General features: G+C 46.4%; 1 protein-coding gene across 1 annotated transcript; it reads right to left on the bottom strand.

Moving 5' to 3' along the window:
* Positions 1 to 247: 247 nt before the first annotated feature.
* On the bottom strand, positions 248 to 23,731 carry LOC136426504 (sacsin-like). Its single transcript, XM_066415169.1, has 7 exons — positions 23,629 to 23,731; positions 19,783 to 19,873; positions 18,538 to 18,626; positions 16,596 to 16,854; positions 14,930 to 15,752; positions 13,625 to 14,304; positions 248 to 13,345 (listed from the first exon to the last, which is right to left on the bottom strand). The coding sequence occupies exons 2-7, from the start codon at positions 19,790 to 19,792 to the stop codon at positions 1,764 to 1,766; spliced, it is 13,443 nt and encodes a 4,480-aa protein (XP_066271266.1). The 5' UTR covers positions 19,793 to 19,873; positions 23,629 to 23,731; the 3' UTR covers positions 248 to 1,763.
* Positions 23,732 to 24,707: the final 976 nt, after the last annotated feature.

Below are 24,707 nucleotides of genomic sequence, written 5' to 3'. Positions count from 1 at the left end.
ATGTGTATGCATATGTATATAAATATTAATGATAATGTGTGTATGAAAGACAACTTAACTCAATGTGCAATCTCAGAATTATACAGAAATAAAGCGTTACAGATATTTTGGGTTGCGGTCTTTGCTCTTGGATATACATGTAGCTTTTGATATGTATGTTATGGCAGCTTATGCCATTTTACACCATCATTATATGTTTGGGACTTACGACAAAGTGGGTAATAAGTAAGACATGAAACAACAGGTCCAATTTAACAGAATTTATTCCAACTTTTCACAAACTTTAACAAAGCAAAGCAAAGCAATGTCTTAACACCAAACCATAAACCACGAAGAGGGGACGGATAGGGTAGTTTTGCCTAAATCATTCATCAAAACCCTCTCCGAATTTGCAACTTCATAATTGTCGTTGTTGACGTTGTTTTGGTTTTTTTAACTCATCACACCCCCTGTCCATACTTCGTGATCGTTTTGAAGAAAAATGGAATGTAGTTGTTATTATTACTTCAAATGCTTATCATTCAAATTGTCTACGACTAATCAGGGATGACCATGAAAGATTGTACGGGGGGTGAATGCTGTCAAACCCTTAGTAGATGACCATCCTTATCTTTGTTAATGAACTAAGTTATAATTTTTTGCATAAAAAATGTATCAACCACTAGACAAGTGAAAAGCTTTTTCTAAATAGGTTCGCAAAACAAGCCTTCTTGGTCAGTCCTTACAATAGTTCAAGTACATAATATCTGGTTAAGTTCTGCTCAAGCCTTTTTAGAATATAAACCAAAACTAGGGACAATGTATCGTGTTGATCAAAGCAATGTATCCTGTCCTTAATTGGCCTTATGCCCTACTTGCAATTGCGTGCATATATCATATGGTCTGTAACAACATTAGCTAATAGAAAGCAGGCTGGTGTCTATAATTGATTGGAAACTTAACGCAAAACATATAGAATACACTAAAATAAACTGATCCATTGTGATCTAATTTTCTCCATAGTGTGTTCATACTGCTCTATGTTTAAGGCACACAGCTGGTCCATTTATTAAGCTACCGGATACCATAGTAATAAAACTTCCTGTGTAAATGTACAGCTTTGTTTTCTAGTCAATCTTGTCTCGCCCATCATCAAATGCATCTACTCGTAAAAAATATGATAAACGTCAAAAGACCTAAGATTGCTGATTTACTGATTACATACTTCAAAATGTATTTTGAATCTAACAACAAAACATAAACTGAACACGTCATCTAAAGCTAAATTCTATGACTACCAAAATACGATTTGAATAGCTTTGCTGGTGCTGCTTTAAATTGCTCCATCAACTCAGGACCACTACAACTACAAGACCACTAGTCATTTTGATTCAATCATCGTGTTCTTTCTGACGCTTACATGTCTCTCATAAATGTTCTGAACTCTTAAACGTACAAAACCAACATTTCTGCTATTTCTGTGGTCTGTTACTCAAGCGGTAAATCTAGACTACTTTCTGTGTTTCTAGGTTTGTTAGTTCAGTACTTTCTGTGTCATGTCCAGTATAGTCAAAGAGTCAGATGAATGGCTCTTTCTACGTGCTGGTAGGTGAACATTTCTGCTTAAGTAGAACATCTGGACTATACTTTCTGGTAAGTTTATTAGTTCAGTACTTTCCGTGTCATGTCCAATATGGTCTGAGCCAGATGAATGGCTCTTTCGGCGTGCTGGCAGGTGAACATTTCATCTTAGGTAACATCTGGACTACTTTCTGGTAGGTTTATTAGTTCAGTACTTTCCGTGTCATGTCCAGTATAGTCTGTGCCAGATGAATGGCGCGCTCGGCGTGCTGACGGTTGAACATGTCGTGGGGAACCCTCGGTGCCGGGTGAAGGTAGGGGTAGCGGGCCCGCAGGTACAAGTCATCACACCCGGAGCCGGACCCGATAGACGACAGCTCCATCGCGGCTTTGCCGATACCGGCCAGTTCATCCCCGCAACTGGCCTCCAGTACCTTCGCCATGCCTCCTATCTCATGCTTCATCTCGAACTTGCCGAACTTTCCCATCTGCACGGATTTCAGGGCTTTCTCTGCCGCCTGGTGGCACATCAGACACGTCCACTCGAAGGAAGACCCAGGGCCGCTGAGGTTGTCCCTGGCAGCCTGTAGGTCTGCTGTTGCCTGGCGATGCCAGCGGGCCGCCTCCCGAGGGCTTGGGTCCTTCTCATCGGTCCTTGGTGGAACCCACTGGCCGGAGCCCGTGCGCCACTCGCTGAAGTTGCCGTCACGGTGGCGCTCGCGGAACCGATTTCTTTGGCGGCGATGGAATCCAGCATGGGAGTTCCATCTTCTGAAGGAGCTGCTGAAGCTGCTTCCGTCGAAATCAAAGCCGCCGCTTGCAGACCCTCCCTCTCCTCTGGACTTTCTAGGAAGGCCCTTCTCAAGCCTGCAGATTTCAGCCTGAAGGTGTTTGCACACCTCAGTGGCCATCTCGACGTTGTCAGGATTCTTGTCCGGGTGCCATTGGAGATAGAGACGTCGCACAACCTTCTTTCTCTCTTTTTCTGGCAGCTTCCACGCTTCCTCCAAGATGTCGCTCACCTCTTCCATCGCTTCTTCCAGACTCTGAGATGGTTTGACTGCTGGGGTCTCTTCCCTGTCTGTTTCTCCTTCATACGGAACAAGCGGACCCGGTACATTGGGGCGGCAGAACTTGTACAGATCTGCTGCACTCACTGTTTTTATATGTCCGACATCTATGACGTATTTCCTGCCTAGACCGAAGTTGAGTTCGGTATCTGTTGGTACTTCTTTGGTGACTTGTGCGTACAGGAATGTCATGGTGTATTCCTCTTCTTCATCATCAGACTCTAAGTCGGGATCGTACACCTCGAAACCCACATAGTCGCCTGGCGTGAAGTAGTGAGCCGGGTTGCCTGTTAGGAGGTGGTGATAGATTTCCGGAATGGGTGTGCCGAGGGTGGGAAGGGCGGAGTCATTTTGCTGACCCGAAGTGTAACGTTTTATGCCGACCTGGTCAAGTCTTCCTGGAATATTTGATGGGTCGTCGACACTTAGAACCATCATGAGAATGCCAAGGTCTGTTAGGGGATGTCCCATCGCATCGTTAATCACATGAGCTAGATTATAGAGGAATACACTAGATGCTGCGTCTGTGTGTGCCGCATACAAGGTATCGTCTTCAATGAAACAGTGTGTCTTGCCATCGCTCCCTTCGATTTGCTCCTGTGACTCCTTGTAGACAAGGCGAGTGATCAGTTGCCGTTTGCAGCAGACTTCAACAGACGACGCAAACTCTTCAGCTGCTTTTGTGACTTTCTCCTCGTCACATCTCTCTCCGAGGCTGTGTTTGGATAAACGGACTATGGCCCGTCGAAAGTGGGTGCTCAAGAATAATGAGGTCAGCCGAGACTCCAGTGCACAATTGGTGCCCATGACGCAGGCCATTTGCTCCAATCCGTCGCAGGCTTGCTCGTGAACGAGGGAACTGAGGTTCTTGGGTCTGAGATGAGATGGAAGCCGACTGACCAGTTCATGCTCATCACCAGACAAGTGGCAATCGTCCAGGCGAACTAACATTTCATAGTTGAAGCCCTCCTTAACCCTGTTTGTGAACTGTGGCGCATCGTCGAATACAAGGTCAGTAGATCTGAGCAATCTGCCCTTACGGCTGGGGAGGTATAGACATTGCAACTTATGAAATGAATCTTCGACTTCTCGTGTTTTTGAGGGCAGTCCTTTCCCTAACGGAATGACTGACGCAGGTTTCAGGCGACGAAACATTCCAAAAAGGGCCCAGTATGTTGCTTTCTTCTCATTGGGGTTCAATGGTTCACCTTTTGATGAGAAAAACAAGGCATCCAGAATCTTTGCGTACTGCATTGGTGTTGGTTTTTCTGGAGCTCCTAATGACACAAAAAGCTTGTGGAATAGCCCAAGCTCTATGGGCATACCATAGAGGTGTGGCCGAATCTCATGTTTTTGCTCGAGTTTGATCGCTATTTGTTCCGGTCGAACAAGCCTTCTACCGTTTTGCACCACTATGCATGGCACGTTTCCTAATCTTTCTTTCAGCAGGTCGTCATCAGATACTTTCTTCAAAAGGAATGCGTAGACTTTCAGCATCACGTTCCAAAGAGTTTCGCAGGCTTTGGGCGAGTTTGCTCCCTCTACTGTCTCAGTGGCCTTTTGCTGCGCCAAATGTTGACAAAGGCATGTGACATGGCTTGTAACGGTATCAATCGATGGCTGTAACTGGATGCCTAGCCGTTGGCAGAGTTTCTTTGAATCTCCTCGATAGTACATTGACTCTGGATTTGCACTGTCAGGTAAAATACCAGCCTTGGTCCAGCAAAGCTCTTGCTTGTCCTCCGGCACTGAGTCCTTAAAGCAGACAAAGGGCAGGGCGTCACCAGAAGCTCCATGTTGACTGTGCAGCTCGACCAGAGCAGGTCGTGCCTTTACAGGTACAATGAACCGAATACTTGACAATTGTAGAATGAAAGTTCCCTCCAACAACTTCTCCATGCTGAAGAAATGTTCTACCAAAACATTTGATTTCTCTGTCAATCGACTCTCTTTGCTTCTGGTTACTTTGGCCAGGCGTTCCACCTCTCTTGCGTACTCGAGGAACATGGTCCTTGTTACTTCATGTATAAGCCCAATGTCGATGAAGAACTGTCTCCAATCCCCCATTTCCTTTCGATAGCATTCGGGAAGGAAGTTCTCGTCTGAGACCATTTCACGGAACACGGAGTGGTCGTGGTCATAGAATTCTCCTATGGGCTTTCTGCCCCCTTTCGATGGGATGATGCGAAGATCTCGTAGGCTTGCTAACAAAGATTGACGTCGTATCTTCTCCTCTTTCGTAAACGCCCCACATACCATCTGCCTTAGGTACACAAGATGCACCATGACTGCCTCATCACTCAGATGGTCCATGTTTGGGAAGATGTACTGTTGGTACACATCAGCATCTTTGATTCCTGAGCATCCCAAGGCCTCGTGTAGCTTTTGAAGTTTAGAGTTTTCCTCCAAAAAGACAGCGTTTGACCGTTTTATCCAAACATCCATGTCGGCTGTTGGTATTCCCACCGGCAACACGTGGCACTGACGTGTGGTTGTAATACTGATGAGTTTGTTGTGAATTGTTTTGTACAAGGGCAGGGACCGCAACATGTGCAGATTCGCTGGTTCAGTTTTTAGTTTGTCTACCTCTTCTTCAAAATACTGCAACAGGTAGGTAGCCTCCTTGGGGTCCAAAGACGTTGTAAGTCGCCCCTCTTCGACTAAGATGAAGTTCAAAACTCTAAGGATTCCCACATGGTCTGTGATACTTGAGACGAAACGTCTTGCCAACGCCAAAGGCGTGGCCGTGGAGGTTGATGGGAAGCCTGAGAAAGAACTAACGGATGTAGGTACGCGAAGACAGTCTGTGTCGAGCTCCGGGCAGTGGAGTTTGCGGAGAACTTCTGCCACTCTGTTCTTTTGTGAAGATGCCGGTCCTTGGTCAAGCGTCGCGACAGTGTGTGCTTTGCACAGCGGGACTAGGTAACGCTCACCTGGTTGAACTGGAGGGACTCCTCGGTGAGATGATGTACCGAAGGGTCCTACCTTCTGTGTCTGTGAGTGAGTGCATGCCGGCAACAAAGCCCATCTGGAAAACAGACCCATGATCTCTTGGATTACAGCTTCTTGGCCTGCTTCTTGTCCTGCTGCATTCCGGTGTACTTCGTCATCAAAGAATTGCCAAATCCAACAGATCCAATCCTGTGATGGAGTCGTAGGAGACTGGTGCAGTTTAATACTTTCCCCATTTCCGTACACAGATTTGTCGAGAACTCGTGGCATCAGTCCACTTAAAGCTTTGATGCTGAAGGAACGTACTGAGCTGTCAGTCTTTTTGTGTAGTAAGTCTGAAACGCACGACCAGTGGACAAACAGGTCGGGTACTCTTGGAACGAGCTTGGCGTATTCTGTAGCAAAGACGGGACATGAGACGTCAAATGCACGTAGGATATTGTCCCTTGTCAGAAGCAAAGGGAGACCGTGTAGTGCGTGCTCGTGCTCCTGTTTTGGCTCTGATTGATGTCCATGTGACGTGTGCTCCTTGCTTTCTTCTTGTCTTTTCCTGGTAGACAAACAGTAATGAAGGACCACTTGAAGACTCTCTGGTTCTTTGAAAGTTGTGCTGTACAGCGGGGCAGGAAGAGACGCTCCAATATTGCACAACGGGTCGTCGTCTGCGTACGTCTGGAGAAAGTCGACCACTGCTTCTGGTTTTATTATTTTCACTTCAACTTCAGCTTCCTGAAAGGCGCTTAGAATTTCTTTTGGACTGGCTAACAGATTAAACCCTAAGCTCAGGATGCTCTCCATCAGTACAAGTCTTCTCGGCTTTTTATCGCTCTCTGTGCTTCCAGCATCTTTGTACGTCAATGTGTTGAAAAATGCCTCCTCTTTTCCAGCTCCCGTTGGTGGTAGCCATTCTAGTGTCATCTGCTGGTTTCTTTGGTTTCCTGGCTGATCATCGTGAAGCTTGCGATCATCGGTCGTAGACCACAACAGCGGCAGAAGGTGCATATGTTTGCGATCGACATACTGATAGAAAGCCACAGAAAGACCTTTCCACTCATCAGTCGTCGCTGGGATAGATGGGAAGAGATCGTGATACCTATCCAATGATCTCCTGACATCTTGAGCCTTTGATGCTGTGAAGGATTTCTGTTCTACACCAAAGTCTGCTGCTCGTTTCGCATCTAACACCGCGGCGTATGCCGGAGCGATGACTTCTTTGATCAGTGTCTTGTTCCAGTCCGATTTCATCCCGCCTTTCTCATCCCTCCACAGGTTTCTCCTAGCCTCGTGGTCCAGGGCGAAATGGCCATTCACATGGACCGGGAGCTTTGTTTCAATTGGAAGAGGCAGAAAGCAAAACGCCCGTTTGGGTCCCATATGATAGCATTTTTCGTAACTCTTTGGTTGATTAGGAGATTTTGGTTTATGAGGCTGCTTGCATTTCTTGTGGCAGACAGCTGCTCCTCCTCTTGGAAGTAGACCCAACTCGTTTGCTGAATGGGCCTCCTTGATGCTGTTGGGGATGTCTTTGTCTTCAAACCCGATTCTCTGGTGAACTATCCAGGTCTCTTTGTGCTGGTTGTTGTCGTGGAGGTCCATGTCGTACGTGACATGGTGAGTTGGCAATACGTGAAGAGGCTCGTCACCGTGAGCACAGTCAGCAACGTGGTCTGCAAACTTCCGCCGATCTTGCTTTGCCTTCTCAGAAATGAGTGCTTCGGCATGGTAGAATTCATGTGAGGTTCCGTCACTCTCTATGATGGAGATCTTGATCTTTTCCACGCTGTTGAGGAACAGGAGGACTTCAAAGCTTTCACTTTTGAATCCGCGAAGGAGGCTCATCATCATCCCTTCCGTGACTTCTTTGTCACTCAGGTCCGATGTTTTCGCCATTGTCACTGTCCGTAGAGGGAATCTGAACAAGGTGCTCTCTGGAGACGAAAACGCAGCCTCATGATTGAGATAGCAGTCGAAGACATCTCTGTACTGCTGTTTCAGGTAGTTGTCGATGTCACGATATATACGTCCTGGGTGCTCCCGCGTTGCTTCTGGGACAAATCGGAGCTGCGGATCGAAAACACACAGCGTGTCTCCCCCTGTCATGAAGGACGGGCAGTCGGTCAGATGGTAGACCGCGTTGAAGCCGACTCCATACTTTCCAGTCTTTACCGGGTCTTGTGCCTTGCTCCCTTCTCCGAGGCTCTGAATGCCGGTCAGGTCGTCTTCTGTGAAAGGCCTGTTGTTATAAACACACAAGGCTGGTCCTTGCAGTTCTTTCCAGCTATCGTCGAATATGTGCTTGGTGCCATGCTGCCGCTTGTCGTAGACAAAGTGGATTTCTGTTGCTCCGGCGTCGTCGGCATTTTGCAGCAGTTCTTTGAGGATCTCTTTACCAAAGGGATAAGCATCAAGTAGGTGTTTGATTCTGTTCGTCAACTTTTCCACCTGGCCAAATTCAGAGCCAAAACAAGTCAGGTTGTGTGAGTAGCCCTCTAGTGCCTTGTGTCGTACAGGCTTTACTCCTAACTTGTCCACCGCTAAGCCTCTTGAAATGTCCTTATGGCAGAACACCATGTCATCCTTCTGTTCGATCCAGGCACAATCATTGTAACATACCTCCGAAGGACTGCGCAACACACCACTCTGGTCCGGTATCCAAAGATTCTGCTCTTTGATGCCTTCTCCCTCCAGGTCGCTGGCTGCTTTCAATAGTTCCAACGCTTGGTTGACCTCATCTGACCTTAGCCTTTGGTCTTCTTTATCTTCTTTCATTCTATCAAGAGCCCGTATGAAGTCGCATGCTTCAAAAGCTGTTTTGACTTTGCAGACCTTGAGGAGATGTTGCAGGTCTGTGGCCAGCTCCTCCGGTACTCGGTACAGGTAGGGAGAACCGTCGAACCTCAACGCAAAGGAAACATCTCTGGGAGGGAGGAACTTCTTGTGTCTCAAGCTCATAATGAATGGTGTCTCACATAACTTTGCAGATATCTCGTTGGAATTGTCTTCCGACCCTTGACAAAGCTTCTGGAGGTGTTTGCATGTCTCGAGGTACGATTCCCTCGCACACTCCCAAGCCTTCTCTCCTGCCCTCGAAAGGACGTTCATGTTGATAGAGATGATTGCCAAGAGGTTGTCCAAGGTATCGTTCAAGTCGGGTGATTTGTCTTCCAGGCCCAGAAACTTGCTAAGCTCGTCTGGCACTCGGTGTTTGTTATGTTTTCCGTGGCCGTCTACTGTAACTATACTACGGCAAAGAATCGGGCTAGAGACGCCGGCAATCTGGTAGTTCTTACTTGGCTGTAGATCATGGGCGGAAAGAAGTGCGTCGGCGACATACCCAGACCCTTTCCATGCAAAGAGCCACTCTCGGGGCTTTTGCATGATAGGTAGGAACGGAATGGTGAACAACTGTTCTCTCACTCGTTCACGCTGTTTCTTGTCTGTTTCTTTCTTCGCTTTCTCAGCGATGAATTCCAACAAGGCAACTATTCGCTTCAGAGATTCAGTCTGATTGACCTTGTTCAAGTCAACTACTGACTTTGCACGTTCGATGACAACTTCCCACGTGACGTCATCCTTGCACATGCCCAGTTCTGCCAATACCTCCAGACGAGACGGTTTCAGGTAGGTGTCTGTGGATCCATGTGGGAACTTCTTATCTTCAGGCAGGAACATTGCGGAGATCTTCCCGTTGGGGTGTATGAGGTCTCCAGGACGAGACAATTCTTGTCCTCTTGGGCTGGTGGGAATGCAGGCAGTAGTTTCGATTAGTTCATGATAGTCTTCATTTTCCCTGCCCAATATTCGCAGCATCAAGGGATCCCGTATGTCGTCAGTCAGTTCGTGTATCCTGGGAAAGAACAGTTCGGAGTAGAATCGCCCCTCTGTGTATGTGTGCTTTGAGAGCATCTCGCCACAGCCAGATTGGAACCCTTGCCTTGCCCATTCGGGCAGCTCAACGACAGTGTAGTCCGAAAGGCACTGCTGCAGTGCATACCTGGCGGCATCGTTCTCATCAGAGGAAAAGGTGATTTCTGGATCAAGAAAGACTGTTGATGTAAAACTCAACCATTGTCCTTCGGATTCAAACAGGGGTGGTGGTTTCCCATCTGATGATAAGGCAGCGTAGAAAGCTTTCACAAGGACGCTGTAGTGTGTGGTGTCAGGAATGTGGCAGGGGTTAGGCCAAAATCTGTGGTACTGGTAGGGAGACAGTTGTCCTTTCTTTGCCATGGCACTGAGGTCTAGAAGCATCGTGACGTAGGCCTTACATACAGCGTCCTCCATGAGAGCCTTGTTCCACTTAACCTTCAGGTCGTTCTTGTCTGTACTCGTCTCCTCCCACAGCCCTCGACGGTTGGACGCGACAGCGAAACTGCCGTTCACGTGGACAGGCAGCCCCGATCTGATTGACAGTGGTAGGAAGCAGAACGCCTCTCCGCTTGAGGGGTTGTCGATGGAGACGTTTTGATGGCTGCTGTCAGCTGACTTAAGCAACGCTGCCACACCACCACATGGAACGAGCCCGGCCTTCCTCCCGCTCTCTGACAGAGCTAACTTCAGTGATGTCCCTGTACCCATGCAGGACGAAATGATCCACTCCTCACTCATGGCTTTTTCGTTCCCCTGTCGGCAGGTTACCTTGACTACCATGGATGTTTCCGGGTGCTCCGCCACTCTGTTGGTGCCCTGGCGTTTCATGACGTCCGAAGTCGCCAGCAGGCAGTTGCTTTGGATTTGAAATTTGTCTGTCAGTCTGTGAGACGGAAGCAGGATCTGCATTTCCCTCAAATACTTCACGGGTGACTTGGAGACATCGAACGTTTCAACCATCTTCGACGGGTCTGAGGACACATCCAGGGTGTACATCGTTACATGCTTGACATTCTGTGTGAAGAGAAGGAGTGGTTTTAGGCCTTCCTTAAAGCTTTCAATCAGTCTTGCCATGTTTGCGTTGCCAGGTTTGCTGTACGACACATCGCTGATCTCGCTTTCGGATGCTTCCTGTGGTGTTCTTAACGGGAGCCTGAAGAGCGTTCCGTTGTAGGAAGTGTCGGTGTTGTAACCAAAGACGCCCTGGAAAGGCTTAAACTGGTCTTTAAACCTGCTCACCAGTCGTGTGTTCTTCTGTAAGTCAAGTCCGATTCCTGGTCTAGACTTATCTTTGATGTGGTTGGAAAGGTGCGTAGCATGGGGATCAAAGAAAAGCACTCGACTGCCACTGACAAAACTCGGGACGTCTGTGACGTGGTACACAGAATTGAAGCCAACCCCAAATCTACCCACTTTCTCAAGGGCCTCCAGTTTTGTTTGCCCTCCTAGGTTCTGGATGTTCTTGAAGTCCTCGTCGCTGAAAGTGGCGTTGTTGAACGCCCACAGCGCCGGTCCGTGACACACCGACATGCCTTGGTCGATCAGGTTCTCTCTGGAGTCTTCATTTGTCCGCCAGTCGACAAGGAACTTCACTTCCGTTGCCCCAGCGTCGTCTGCGTTTTGAATGAGTTCTTTGAAGATCCCAGCTCCCTCCGGGTAGTCGTTTAAGATGTTCTTGAGACGCTGTGTGACTTTCTCGTGCTGCCCGCACTGGTCGAACCCAAATTCCTCGGCATTGACGAAACGCTGGCTGAGAGAAGGCACCTCGAGCAGTTGTGCTGCGTCTAACGTTATCAGTTTATGGAGAGGCTTGAATTCTTCATCCTCGTCATCTAGTATATCCTGTGCATCGCTCCAAGATCCGTCATTGTACGTGCACTCACTCACAGGTGCCAACGTCAGACGAGAGCTGTCCTTCGTTGCTATAGGAACCAATATGTCGTCTCGTACCTCTTCAAAGATGTCTGGATGGTTGACCAACCAGCCTATGATGTCCACGGACAACTTCAGATCTCTTTCTACTGATTCTCCTTTTGGCGCTGAGTGAATGTCATGCAATGTTTGCACCAGGTCTGATTCGTCAAGGCTCTCTTTAACGCCTGCATCCTTGAACATCTGCTGGAAGTCACGGAACTCCCGTGGCAGAATGAATCTGTATGGTGCAAGGTCAAGGGTGAGGTTGAATGGGGAGGTCAGTGCCACTGTGTTAGGCGCTGCCACACCGTCACCGTGCCAAACCCAGGGAGGGAAGCCAGGAGAGGAAAGCAACTTTAGGGCAGCTTTGTCTCCTGCTGACGACCTGGCGTCAATGTGCTGATAGATCTCGGTCAACATCTGTACAAAATGGTGCTTGGCTGGGCGTTCTGACCTTGCGTAATGGTCACATACCATTTTGAGTTGCCCGACGACTTTGTCGATCGGCAGTTTGTTCTTGTTCCATCCAAAAGCAGAGATGAAACCATCAGACACCTTCCCATCGACAATCGGCATGGTCGCACCGACAAGTTCTGCGCACTCCAAACCTCGGGCATCTTTTGGGATTACAAATATGGCGTTGTTTGCCTCTGGGTACCATGGCAACCCCGGTAGATAGGACCTGGGTCTTTCCGAGCGGACTGGTAAGAAGTTCACATCCATGAGTGCATCTGTAAGGAGCACGCCGTTGACGCGAGTCGTGAGCATTTCGTGAACAAGAACGGACATGATGGCGTTTGCCTTTCTTTTTGCATCAGAAAGGGTCAACTTTCCAGAAGCGTAGAAGGCCTGTACGCTTCTTGCACTGTGTAGAATGTCCTGTGCAGATAGCTTCTGTCGCATGCCAAGCTCAAACAGAGCTATCAGTGTACCCCTGTCTGCGTATGCTGGTCCTGGGAACACTGGCTCGCCTAGTAACACATTAGAGACTGATTCGTCAGGGCTGAACAGCTCCGTCGGTTTCACAATGGTGTTGCTTTTGGTCGTCACGAATGGCAAAGTTTGGATTCGGTTGATGATGCTCGGGTCCTGCCTCTTTAGAGTATGGATATTCTTGAGAATCCACAGCATAAGAGAGTCTGTTTGTCCTCTTGTGTAGTCACTGCGGCGAACCTTCTCCATAATTGTCGTCAAAAGCTGTGCTGTACTCAGCTGTTGGAGACCAAGAAGACGCCCAAGAGCCTGTGATTCGAGGTCTTTGGTGATGATGAGGGTTGTGGGAAAGGATAACCCTTTGGGTAGGGGGTCACTTGTTAGGTCTGGGGCTATTTTTCGCATGTTCCCTCTGGGATCCAAGGCTGAGAGGTATCTTGGCCTCAAGTTTGTATCGTCTACAGCTTCAAAGATGGGCATTTTGGCCAGCAAGCTGCGCTCCGTGCCGTTCAGATTTCCACCTTCGGCAAAGAAAGCCCGTAAAGTGCCTTTGGCTTCGGGGCTCAAGGCATCGACTTTTGGTACTACTTTTGCCGCTCCAACAGCATGCAGAAGCTTTAGTAACCCTGATGGGGTACAGCGGTGTATGAACTCCTCAAGCTTCGGGTGGTTCAGGTAGGGTGGCACGACTTCAAGCACTGTGGCGTCTACGTCACGAACAAGCCTCTTGATGACGTCAGGAATGTTCGTTTGGACATATTTGGGGCGGATCACCTTCGAGGGCTGCTCAAGTCGAACGAGAGTGGTCGCGTTCACCCCCACTATCGGGAGAAGTGGGAGGCCGACGAAGGGACTGAGATCGTTGCGAAAGTGGTTCTGTAGGTACCGCCACAGCTGGGCCAACCATTCCTCGGAAGGCTGCTGCGCACGCGCGGGGTGCCAAGTCACATGACTTACCTGCAACCAATCAGGCGGCAGTGCTTCTCTCAGGTGAGTGGCCACAAGTTGAGGGGTGAGATGGCGTAGTTGCAGGCAGGGGAATGGGGCTGGCAGGGAGAAAATATCGAAGATTTCAGTATTTTTCCCACCGTTATTGGGGGACGCGACAAGAGGAGCACATACATACAGATTGATAGCAGCTCTATGGCAACCAACCACAACAAATAGATCATTGAAATGATAAAAGCAATGTAAAAGGTATTTTTGTCTTACCTTTATGATGGTATCCCTGAAAGCCAATGAATTTGTTAAATCTTTGCAATGAAAAGTTTACCAGTTGCAATCTAGGTATGCACTAGAGGCCTAATATCTGTTTCAGTACGTACCTCTTCTTTCTGCCTCTGTTGCAGCCGCCCGAAGATGGTGTAGGATGGGTGGTTTGATGTCCTTATCCGTGTCCAGGAAACGCCCCTGAAGTCTCGGGAGAAGGGTTCTTGGATGCCCCTCAGATTCGATGAAGATCGTCTTGTCGTATTTAGAGAACGTTGTGAAAGTCTTGTCGGACAACGGAAGGAGTGCGATCCCTTCCATCTCGTCATACTTCTTATCATCTAGGGCGTACTGCAGCCAGGCCAGTTGGTGCTTTCTGGAACTGTTTTGCACTCCCGTCCTCTTCATGGTGGCCCTTAGCAGTCCAGGGGTGACGTCGTTGAGAGAATGACGGGGGAACGTGTCGTCGATGGCCTGCATGACGTGTTTGGGCAGCGTCACCACATCTATTCGCGCGCCGACCAGGTAGTCTTGAACTGCAGTTGGAACTGACGTTCTGTTGAAGACTGCATCTCTTGGAGTGATCCACTTACCGCCGTTTGCAGATGTCCACACAACCTTCTGAGTGAGGACGTCGGCGAAGAACGGTGTGAGAGCTTTGTCCCAGTGTGGGGCGGTGTGGGACCGGTCTGGGAGCGCCGCGTAGAGGGTGTCTTTGGTACTGCAGCGCGTGGCGTCGGTGATGAGACGGGCGTAGGCAGCGGGCAGGATCTCCCGTACGAGAGCCTCGTTCCACCTGAGGAGGAGAAAGGAAACGCTCTGTTATCCCTGTATTAAAGACAGCACGAATATACATTCAAAATGATCCATTGTCAAATTGAAAGTGCAGAAAGGTTAATATACATATACACAAAAGTTCAGCTATAGGTATAGATAAGTAGGGTAATATAATTAGCGTGGTAAATGAAGTTCAATGAAAATGTTGGGTTTCTTTGTAATGGTCACTTCTTCTGGTCACCCACTTCCTCACATTTCTTGGAAAGGTGCAGAGAAAACGCGTGTTGAAGAATGTTCTACTCGTGGCGTTAGGTAGATTAATGGACATGTAGTATAAAAGCCCCCCTCTCACTGTACCCGCGGCACGCTGACGGCGTCTATGCGTCCTAAACTGGATTTGTGTTACCCTTGACTTTATAATGGGAAACGTACAAGTATGACCAAAAAGACAACAAAACACACAAAGCTGAAAAAGATTTGTCTTTTGTCGATGAAATTTGTTGAGGGCTTTGTCAATTCAATAGGCCGCAGCAACGCCGCCAGCGTGCCGTGGGTGAGAGGGGGGGGGGGCAGGTGATAGATGTAGCTTCTTGTGAGAGAAACAATACCTCCTTTTACGGAGGTAAAAACAAAAAAAAACCTACCTTGCTGCAGAGTCACTCTTCTGGTCCGTCCCTGTCCACTTCAGACTCCTCCTGTTGTCGCTGACGCCGAAGAAGCCGTGCACGTGGACAGGCAGGCCGGTGGACTCGTGTCCCGCAGGCAGCGGCAGGCAGCAGAACGTCCGCCCGTCAAGCTTCCCCTCCCCGGACAGCGGCATCGCCACCCCGACCCACGGGAGCAAGCTGAGCTCTTCAGACAGACTCCTTGCCTCTTCTGAGATCCCCCGTCCCTTCACGTAGTTTGTCACCAGCCAGTCTCTGGTACCTACACCGTCTATCGCCATCGAGAAGCGGCACGTACTGACGACTGTCTCCCGTTTGTCTACATTTACCTTCAGGGCTTCTTTCACGTTAGTAGTGAAACGTTTTTCCCTTTCTTGTTCAGACTGGCTGCACATGGAAACGCGATAGTCTGTGGCGCTGTGGCCAGTTGCCTCTCTGGTCATCAGTTTGATGGACCGCACGTGATGCATGAAGAGCAGGACAATGTCACCATCTGCCTTGAAGGAATCAAACAAGTCAACGACTTTTTGATTGTTGTAGATAGTCTTGGAGAGTCTTGATGACGTCTGTCTCAAGGGAAATCGGAAGATCGTCCCGTTGAAGAATCCGGTCTTAAAGGGATCTTCAGCACCCTCGAAGAGTTTTTTGAAAGGTGAGAACTGGTCTTGTAGGCTCTTGATCTCCTCAGCATCTTCCTTAAGGTGCCATTTGCGACCGCTCTGCCGAACACCGTCTATGAGAAAGATGCTCTCGTGCGGATCAAGGATGGCGACATGCTGTCCACTTAGGATCATCGGCAGATCTGGAAACAACATATAACATGACATCTTACCAGTTGTTCACCCTTTTTTTTAATCGAAAGGATCACGATTTCTTCTGTAAGGAATTACTTAGGATTATACCAATCTATGCCGACACAGTCAGCCATTCTTCACACTTTCTTGTCAACATTTTGTCTTTAACAATTGCTCGCGGCCATTTAGACTACGAATAAGGGTTAGAGACTCCATATTGATGATGTATATTTCTGTTCCTAACAACATGATCTGCTCTCTAACAATTTTCATTTGCTTACATCCTTTGGCCTCAGAAGACAATGGCCTACGTCCCGATACAGTACATGTATACCGTTTTCTTTTCATTACACACAATTCAACATGCAGCTAAATGGCCAAAACACTGTTACCTTCAATCAGATGTAGAAGTGCAAAATTGTAGCATTTCTCAAGCTCCGGTTCCGTGGAGAAGCGTGCTTTTCTGATTGATCTTGAGAGACATTACGATATTTGCCCTTTATATCTTTTTGGAGATTAACATTTAGCACGCTAAAGTAGCCATTTGGCACCCAATTTCCTATTGGTTACAGATGGCCGTAGGGACAAGGTTAGAAAGACATTTGACCTCTGACCCTCAGTTGAACGACCTTTGTGGTTTTGAGTTGTTATTATTTTGAATTATTCTGAGTTGTTTGATTTATTACTCCTATGTTTGATCATTCCTGTTTTATGTTATATGATTGTGAATTGATTACTCATTCAGTTTATGTTAAGTTATCCTTTTGTATCCTGATTTGTTATGATTTGTTATGTAACTGAAGGGACCACCCTAAAGATTAATAGATAGATAAAAACAAAACTGGTCCTACCTGTAAGATGGTACACGGAGTTGAACCCCAGCCCGAAGCGTCCAATCTTCATGGGGTCGCCTTTCTTCATACTCCTGGCTGTGTTCTGGATGTTGTCCCAGTCCTCCCCGGTGAAACAGGCGTCGTTGTAGGCGCACAGGGCGGGACCTTGGAACGCCGCCAGTTTGGGGGAGTGGAGCGTCCGGGTGCCGTACTGCGTCCTGTCGTACAGGAACCGGACCTCGCTGGCCTCGGCATCCTCCGCGTTCTGAATCAACTCCTGGTAGGGGTGACGAAACATGTTTAGTGATCATTTATCTTGAGTTATCCTCAATATACAAACATTATTCAATATATATACAAATTCGTTGTTTTTGCTACTAAAATCACGGTATATGAAGTCTTGCGTTCTTATTTTAGATCATATCATTCAATCAATGAAGATAAATGAGGTAAAAAATAACCATTTATTTTAAGCGTTTATAGCGTGCTACGTTTGGAGGCAATGGGTATAGGCAGGTAGGGATAGAGTGCGAAGATCATGTTTAGACAAGACATTCAGTTGAAACTTTTTCGTTGCTTAACACAGAACTGAAAACAACAAGAAAGGTCTCATGTAATACCTAATTAACGCGGACACAAACAGACAATACTAGAGGAAAAGGAAATCAATTGACAAATGAACAAATTGCTAGTAAACAAGTGAATGTTATAACCCTATTGCCCTTAGCCTCTCATGTTACCAATGGGCCGACATAAGTCAAAGTATAATACAATAAAACATACATGGATCACCTACATGTACCTACCCTCCTAATGCTAGGGTCACATTTCCTAACCGGTGCCCGGCCGGGCTGTTTGCGGAAACGAAAAATCAAAGTGTATGCCAATAAATTTGCACAAGGTATGGTCTTAAATAATTTTGCGTACGTTTTGAGTTTTTGTTGTATTTTGTATCATAATTTTCGTTCCCAAAGACTGCCCGGTCGGGCTCCGGATTGGAAATGTGACCCTAGCATTAATGCTCGCGCCTCGTGTAAAGTTCACGAGGTGCAGGCAGTGGCGGCGGCACAGGGGGTCTTCTGTATTTGTTAGATCTATAACTATCAGCAAAATTTGCCCTCAAATTCAGCAAAAAAGGCGTTTCAGGGGGTCAATATTTCAAAATTTTCCCGGAGGAGAATGTTGCCGCCGGCGAAAAATATGTCAGGAGGGTTCGAACTTCGAGGGCTACGCACCCCAAAACTCAAGCTGAAACCCGTCTGTATTTTTTCACATGTAGAGATGTCATTAAACTTAGCTTACTTTATAAGCAGAACTTGCCCTCCAAAATTCAGGAAACAGCGTTTCAATGGGTCAAAATTTTCTATGTCGCGATCCGGCGGAAAAATTGTATGTCGGGAGGGCGTCGTTCGCCAAAACTCAAGCTGAAATCCTTCTGTATTTTTTTTCACATACAGAGATGTCATTAAACTTAGATTTCTTTACCAGCAAAATTTGCCCCTTAGACTTCAGGAAATAGCATTTCAATAGGTCTATAATTTTAAATTTTCCTGCGGGAGCATGTCGTGCTTCAGGCGAAAAGATATGTCGCCGGAGGGCACCGTTTTTCCAAAATCAAGCTGAAACCCTTCTGTATTGCTTTTTACAAATAGAGATGTCGTTAAATTTAGCTTACTCTTCCAGCTAAACTTGCCCCTCAGAATGCAGAACATAGCATTTCAGAGGGTCTAGATTTCAAAATTTTACGGGGGAAAATACCCCCCGAACCCCCCTAGTATTGTCGGGCCTTCGGCGCTCGTCATAGTGAACATTTCATATGAAATATTTCGCCCCAAAAACAAAATTTCGTGCCGCCGCCTCTGGAAGTTAACGTAGGGAAAGAGGGCTGAAGCCAATCTTTCATTGTAGCTAATCACAAAAAGGGGGGGGGGAGTTTTCCCCACATTGCGTTTACGCTCACCTTCAGAATCTGTCCCCCATCTGGATACCTGTTGAGGACATCCTGGAGATATTCAACCAACGGCGGGGGTGACTGGCCAAATCTGTGTCCTATGGACAAGAGAATCGGTTAATTATCTAAATAGAAGATTTAAAAAAGATCCTATCGACCAGAGGGTTTGTCTATTTTGTCCAAAGCGAAGATGAATATCACTTTTTGATGGAATTTCGGCTATCATCTAATAATTATATACCAGGATTTATTTCAATGGACTTAAATAGCAATTAAACTCAAGTACATATTGACATGTGACATAGAATACATAGGAAAATATATCAAAGAATGATTAGACGATATAAATTCCTCCAATGTTTGTAAGAACCCAATTCTAAACCCATACTATACACTCTTGTATTAGGTAGATTAGCACTTAGATATGTATAGAACTGTAGTTATGTACCAGCCATACTTTGTACCTTGTACACTTGTTGCGCAACAAAGTTATCTTATAATCACAACATCAGCATGTTTCGCGAGTTGTGTATCCTACGACAGCAATACGATAGAGCCACAAGGTTCGTACGATGTGGGGGTTGTCTTTCCCTCGCAAAACAGGCTGTATGTTGTGCGATTCACCGACTAGCCGATGCCCACCACCAGTAAATTTCTGTCGCATTTCTGTTTTGTGTAATCATTTGTATCCTGACATATATCTTGAACACAGTGCAAGCCTTTTTCGTATACAAACTACAGTGTCGGTTTTGCGTGTACGTGTACGTGTATGTGTGTATGTGTGCGAGTGTGTGGGTGCGTGTGTATGTGTGTGTGTGTGTGCATGTGTGTGTGCATGTGTGTGTGTGTGTGCACGTGCGAGTGTGTGTGTGCATGTGTGTGTGCATGTGTGTGTGTGTGTGTGTGTGTGTGCGTGCGTGTGTGTGTGTGTGTGTGTGTGTGCGCGCGCGCCCGTGTGTGTGTGTGTGTGTGTGTGTGCGTGCCTGTGTGTGTGCGTGTGTGTGTGTGTGTGTGAGAGAGTGTATGTGTGTGAGTGTATGCGTGTGTGCGTTTGACATTTTGTACATTTCACTGTTACAAAACCGAACCAAGACCCCAAAATTCTGATTCAACCACCACATAACGTTACATATAAAATACCATGTAAGCGTTAACACTAAGACCAGGTCCAGTTTACAAAATAATTATCCTAAATCAATAGCATAGGCTTTAATGTCTTATAAGACAATCGGGAAACTTTAAGATGTTACTTACGTTCTGCCATGATGCAGCAGGTTCACAGCCGTGTCTTTCACGGTGACATCGTCTCAGTCCGTCTGTTTGGCGCTGGTCCAGGAACAGTGAGCTGTGGCGGCGGGACAGGAAAACATGCGTGACTACGCGAGTACGTTTTGTTCAAATGTCATTCTTCATTATGCACAGTGCAATACACGATATTCTTTTTTTTCTGCTTTGAATTCACCACAAAACAAGGCTCATATGAGGCACTCACATGTTTTGGGTTACAGATGACAGATACTTGTTCACCTTTGTTCTGGAAGGTTTAAGGTACTCATCAGGGAATATAATCACGAGGAAGCTTGTTTCAAAGCAATGTAGTTCTAGGGAGAAACTTTCAGCGTGGAAATTCCTCCTAAGATATTCACACAAATTCCGTTCTTTATTATGTGCAGTGCAATACACGTATTTACGTGGTCTAAACTGGAGAAAGTGCGCATGACTGCGAGATTGTGACAATGTGTCGTGTTCAAATTCCTCTTTATATTGGCCGATGAATCAAAACTTTGGTCGAACAACATTGTTCACCGAGAAACGACATTTGGACCCGACCTTCGGTTTCCCTGCTATTTTGCTGAATGGGCAACAAATAACAAGAGACCGGCATTAAAAGGTACTTCTTTTTAAAGCAGTGATTGAACTGGAAGAAAATGAGTCCCTAGTACACTATGTGGCGACGGCACGGAATGCTTTCAAGCAGTACCTAGTATATTAAACAGTGTCTTGCCGATGTTAGCGTGTGTGTGAGGGGAGGGGGGATCTCGGTGCTTTCACGGTTAGGTAATGGCGTCTATTTGTCCCGGGTCCCGAGTTGATTTTGACTGCAAGATTTTCACAGTAACGCCCCTGCAGTTCCAGAGCAGCTGCCAGGGGCCCAAACCTACATTACTTCTTTATTACACCACAAGCTATCAGCCAACCAAAAATCTAAGACCATAGCACGTCCAGGTCAAAAGATACAAAAAACGGAAGTTCTGCTGCAGTACCAAGGTCACATGCCAGGGGGGCCTCAATCGACCTTGAATTTCGGCTTCACGCCCACATACCAAATATCATCGTAATTCATCAAGAGGTTCTTGAGTTATTCTGACTACAGTAGTGCGGAAACACAAACACACACACACAGACACACAGACAGACACACAGAAACTATATCTTCATTTTTCATGGAGATAAAAATCCAGGGTCCAAAAATAGCCCGGAAGGGGGCCACGTAGGGGTCACGCCCAAAAGTGCAAAAAAAATCGGCTAACTACCATGCGGGGCCCCTTTTTTCCAATTTTGACCGTAGCATTTACTTCCGTGTGAAGTAAACATAGCTAATAGTCAGTCAGCAACGACTGAGTACGCCAGTCACATACGACAGGTCAGAGGTCAAATGAAATGACATGCAACAAGTTGAAGCGTTCTGATGACGTGTAACGTCAGCAAAATATGAAATTTCCAGTAACCAGGGACATGTCCCTTAACTTTGAAAAGACAAGGGAAGTTTCGACATTGTAAAGAAAAGTCGAGACACACATATCAATCAAAAATATTTTCTTTTTCATATAGGATCTAGATATGTCTCAATGAGCATCATAAATAGACATTTGACTTTATTCTCCAAGCAGTGGTTTTGGTCGTGGTTTAGAAGTGGCCGTGATTTCTTTCACTGGGTTCGCTCTTATGTAAAAAATGGAGGCCACTACTTGCCCCCCGTTTGGCATCGGGTTGGCATAACGGTAAGGCTGTTTGTCCCAGAACCCTGGGTTAGAATCCCTCAACATGCCACTGATGTTGTACCCTTGGGAAAGGCACTCAAGACGACTTTCCCCATTATACCCGGGTGTAAAAATGGGTACCTGACTTCGGTTGGGGAGGTAAAAGGCAGTGGAAGGAGTGGAATAGGTTCAGTCGTCCAATACCGTGCCCTAGACACAGTGGATAACAACCCATTGTCACTGCAGCCTCAAAAGGGCTGTGGGTCTCCCCTTATCTTTTTTTCTTACTGACCCCCGACCTCTGCTTCAGAATCAATTGAATTACCGACGTTCCCGGGGTCTAATCAAATCTAACGTCAACAGTATTAGATAGCGTGTAAAAGAGTACACACAAAACAAGTTCACCCTTTGACCCGTGACATCAAAGGGAAGGCGACAGACAATAACGATCCAAGGGTTGTACCAAAAGGGCTGGTATGGGAGGGGGGAGGGGCACAGGATACTATCAAGTTAGGTCGAGATTGACAATTTCAGCATTCAGATGTAAAATAAGTAGTCTCCACCAGGCCTTCCTATGGGGGTAAGGGATCGTAAAATTCTGCCACAAAATGGAGTGATTGGCCAGGAGAGTCTACGGGGCCGGTAAACCTCTTTGGTAGCCAAATTCTCCGGGGAAATCATTCACGCCATTAGTCAGCGTAGTCAGTCGTCCTGGTAGAAACTAGCAAAAAATTCAATCACTGCCATTACGACATTTCTACCTGTCCCAGGGCGGGGGAAGATTGCATCATAATGTAACATGTGTATAAATTGTTGTATGTATAGTTTGCTTGTGTATTTCTACGTGAAATACCCGAAATAAAGAAATTCATTCATGCATTCATTATGCTTCCAACGCCAGTATCAAAACATTGACTTGACTGATTTGTATTAAGTTACAGAGCTACAGTTACTGCATAAAACTAATTAGAGGACAGCAAACGTGCTTTCTCGTGGTGTTTTGCTCACAGAAAAAGGCTTAATACCAGCCATGGGGCCGAGGAGTGTGACTTGTAAGTTGATATCTCAGGGCGGTTCAAGTGTCGCGTCAGTCTTTTGTACTGTAGCCTAGATGTCGTTTGATTTTGAATGCTAGTACAGAGGCTCCTACACTTGTTGCTCATGGTTAATCTCCAAGCAGATCTACAACGGTGCAAAAATCGTATAAGCTAGCCAGAGCTAACCTTACGATTTTTGCACCGTTGTAGATCTGCTTGGAGATTAACCGTGAGTAGCAAGAGTAGGAGCCTCTGTACTAGTATTCAGATAGTACCCAGGCGTTTTTTGTACTGGGCACCCCGGACTGCCTTTGTCTGATTTTAAGTCTTGCGTTACGATCGCCAAAGAATGCGAGTTTGTTCAACCACGACGACATGACAGTCTTGACTTTGGGTGCGCCAAAGGCCGGAGTTGTATCAACAACTTCTTTATTCCGTCTCAGAGAACGCTAACGTTAAGAATAACATTCATGAATTCAGACCATTCCATGCTCAACGATGCCGACCCAGCAATTTTTACTAGCTATCTACCGCAAAAAAATCGCGACCATAGCATGTCCAAAACTCGGGATAAAAGAACAAAAATTCTGACAGTATCAAGGAGAGCCGACAGGGGGCCAAAATCTAATAATCATTAAGTTATCTAGTCTATCGATCGATTGATTGATTGATTGATTGACGTGATATGGACATTTCGCTGTGCTGTTGCTCCCTTAGTCGACATGTAAGACACCGAAATTGATTGGTAAGAATGACACCCCCTCCCACTAGTCCACGTTGAAGCCCCTGTCGAACTTTTTTTTCCAACAACTACTTGCAGTTTTCTGGGACTTTTAGATTAAAAACAACCAAGTTTCTGACTGTCGATGACATCTAATTTTTTCCTAGAGGGACGACTAGATCTCAACAGCCGTCAGAAACACAATCAGGAAACCGAACGTGGTTCTTTTAAGATAAGTCTTTCGGAAGGCTACCCCCCTCCCCACAAAACGTTTCCTACTTCAGCTGAAACTATGTGTACGCTTACATGTTTAACACTACCGCTACGTTACGCACATGGAATGACATAGAACGTTTCCTACCTTGTTTTCACGCCGTCTTGTTCCCCTTTCTGTAGCTATAGAACAAATAGTCCTGCTAGCGAGGCGATGTCGGCGGGAAATGGCACCGAAACCAGCCACTTCCTCCTCAAGTACACCCGCGTGACGTCACCGAAACTGACAACGCGCTACGATTGGCCAGCGGAGGGTGACGTCACGAAACAGCAACCGTGTGACTCGAGAGAGTGGGTCTTTTTGTAAATAGCGAAACTGTTGTCGACAGCTAAAACAGGAATCAAAGTACTTCCAAACGTTAAAACTTTGCACTTGCTGACAGTTGGATCGATATGGTTGAATACATACGGATATTGAGTTGAACTTTGTTTCTTCACTCGACAATTGAGAGTTCAAATTTGTGACACACAAAAAGATTGTATTAGTTTTGTCTATCTTGAAAATAGAATAGATCTTGGGTTAGTGCCATGTGTGTGTGTGTGTGTTCGAATTTGTGTTTCCGCATTTTCTGTAGTCAATATAATTCAAGAACCTCTCAATGATTTATAATGACATTTGCTATATGGGTAGGTGATGGAAAAACAAAGGTCAAATTTGATTTTGGAGCTCCTGGTATGTGACCTTGGTACTGCAGCAAAACTTTCAGTTTTTTTTTCTATCTTTTGACCTGGACGTGCTATGGTCTTGATTTGTTAGTGTCAGATAGCGTGAGATGTAAGAAATAAGTGCTGAAGGTTTGGGCTTCCTAGTAGATTGTTCTGGTTGTTTATTTGAGCTGGAGAAGACAACTAGACGAAGTGAGAGATCACCTTTTTTGTCTCCCCTTCCATTTTTGTAATGGATGAGTCTCATAAATAGATAAATATAAATAAATAAATAGATAGATAGATAGATAAAAGCTGAGGGGCACAGCATGATTGTAAGCAACAGGTTGTCGACCCTAGGGAAAGCCCCAGCTCGGACATGTTGGAAGGGATCGCATTCTCCATTTCGGATAAAGTGTATGAGGGAGCTTCAGGCATAAGCCTAGCCTTAAGCGTCAAACCTCTGCAGGTAAAAGAACCAAATACACTTATGGAGAAGAGTAGACCCGGTGTGCTTGGCTA

The sequence above is a fragment of the Branchiostoma lanceolatum genome, chromosome 2, assembly GCF_035083965.1.
Source record: "Branchiostoma lanceolatum isolate klBraLanc5 chromosome 2, klBraLanc5.hap2, whole genome shotgun sequence".
NCBI lineage: Eukaryota > Metazoa > Chordata > Leptocardii > Amphioxiformes > Branchiostomatidae > Branchiostoma > Branchiostoma lanceolatum.
Note: the sequence above shows the minus strand (reverse complement) of the source record. Positions and strands in the feature narration are given on the sequence as shown.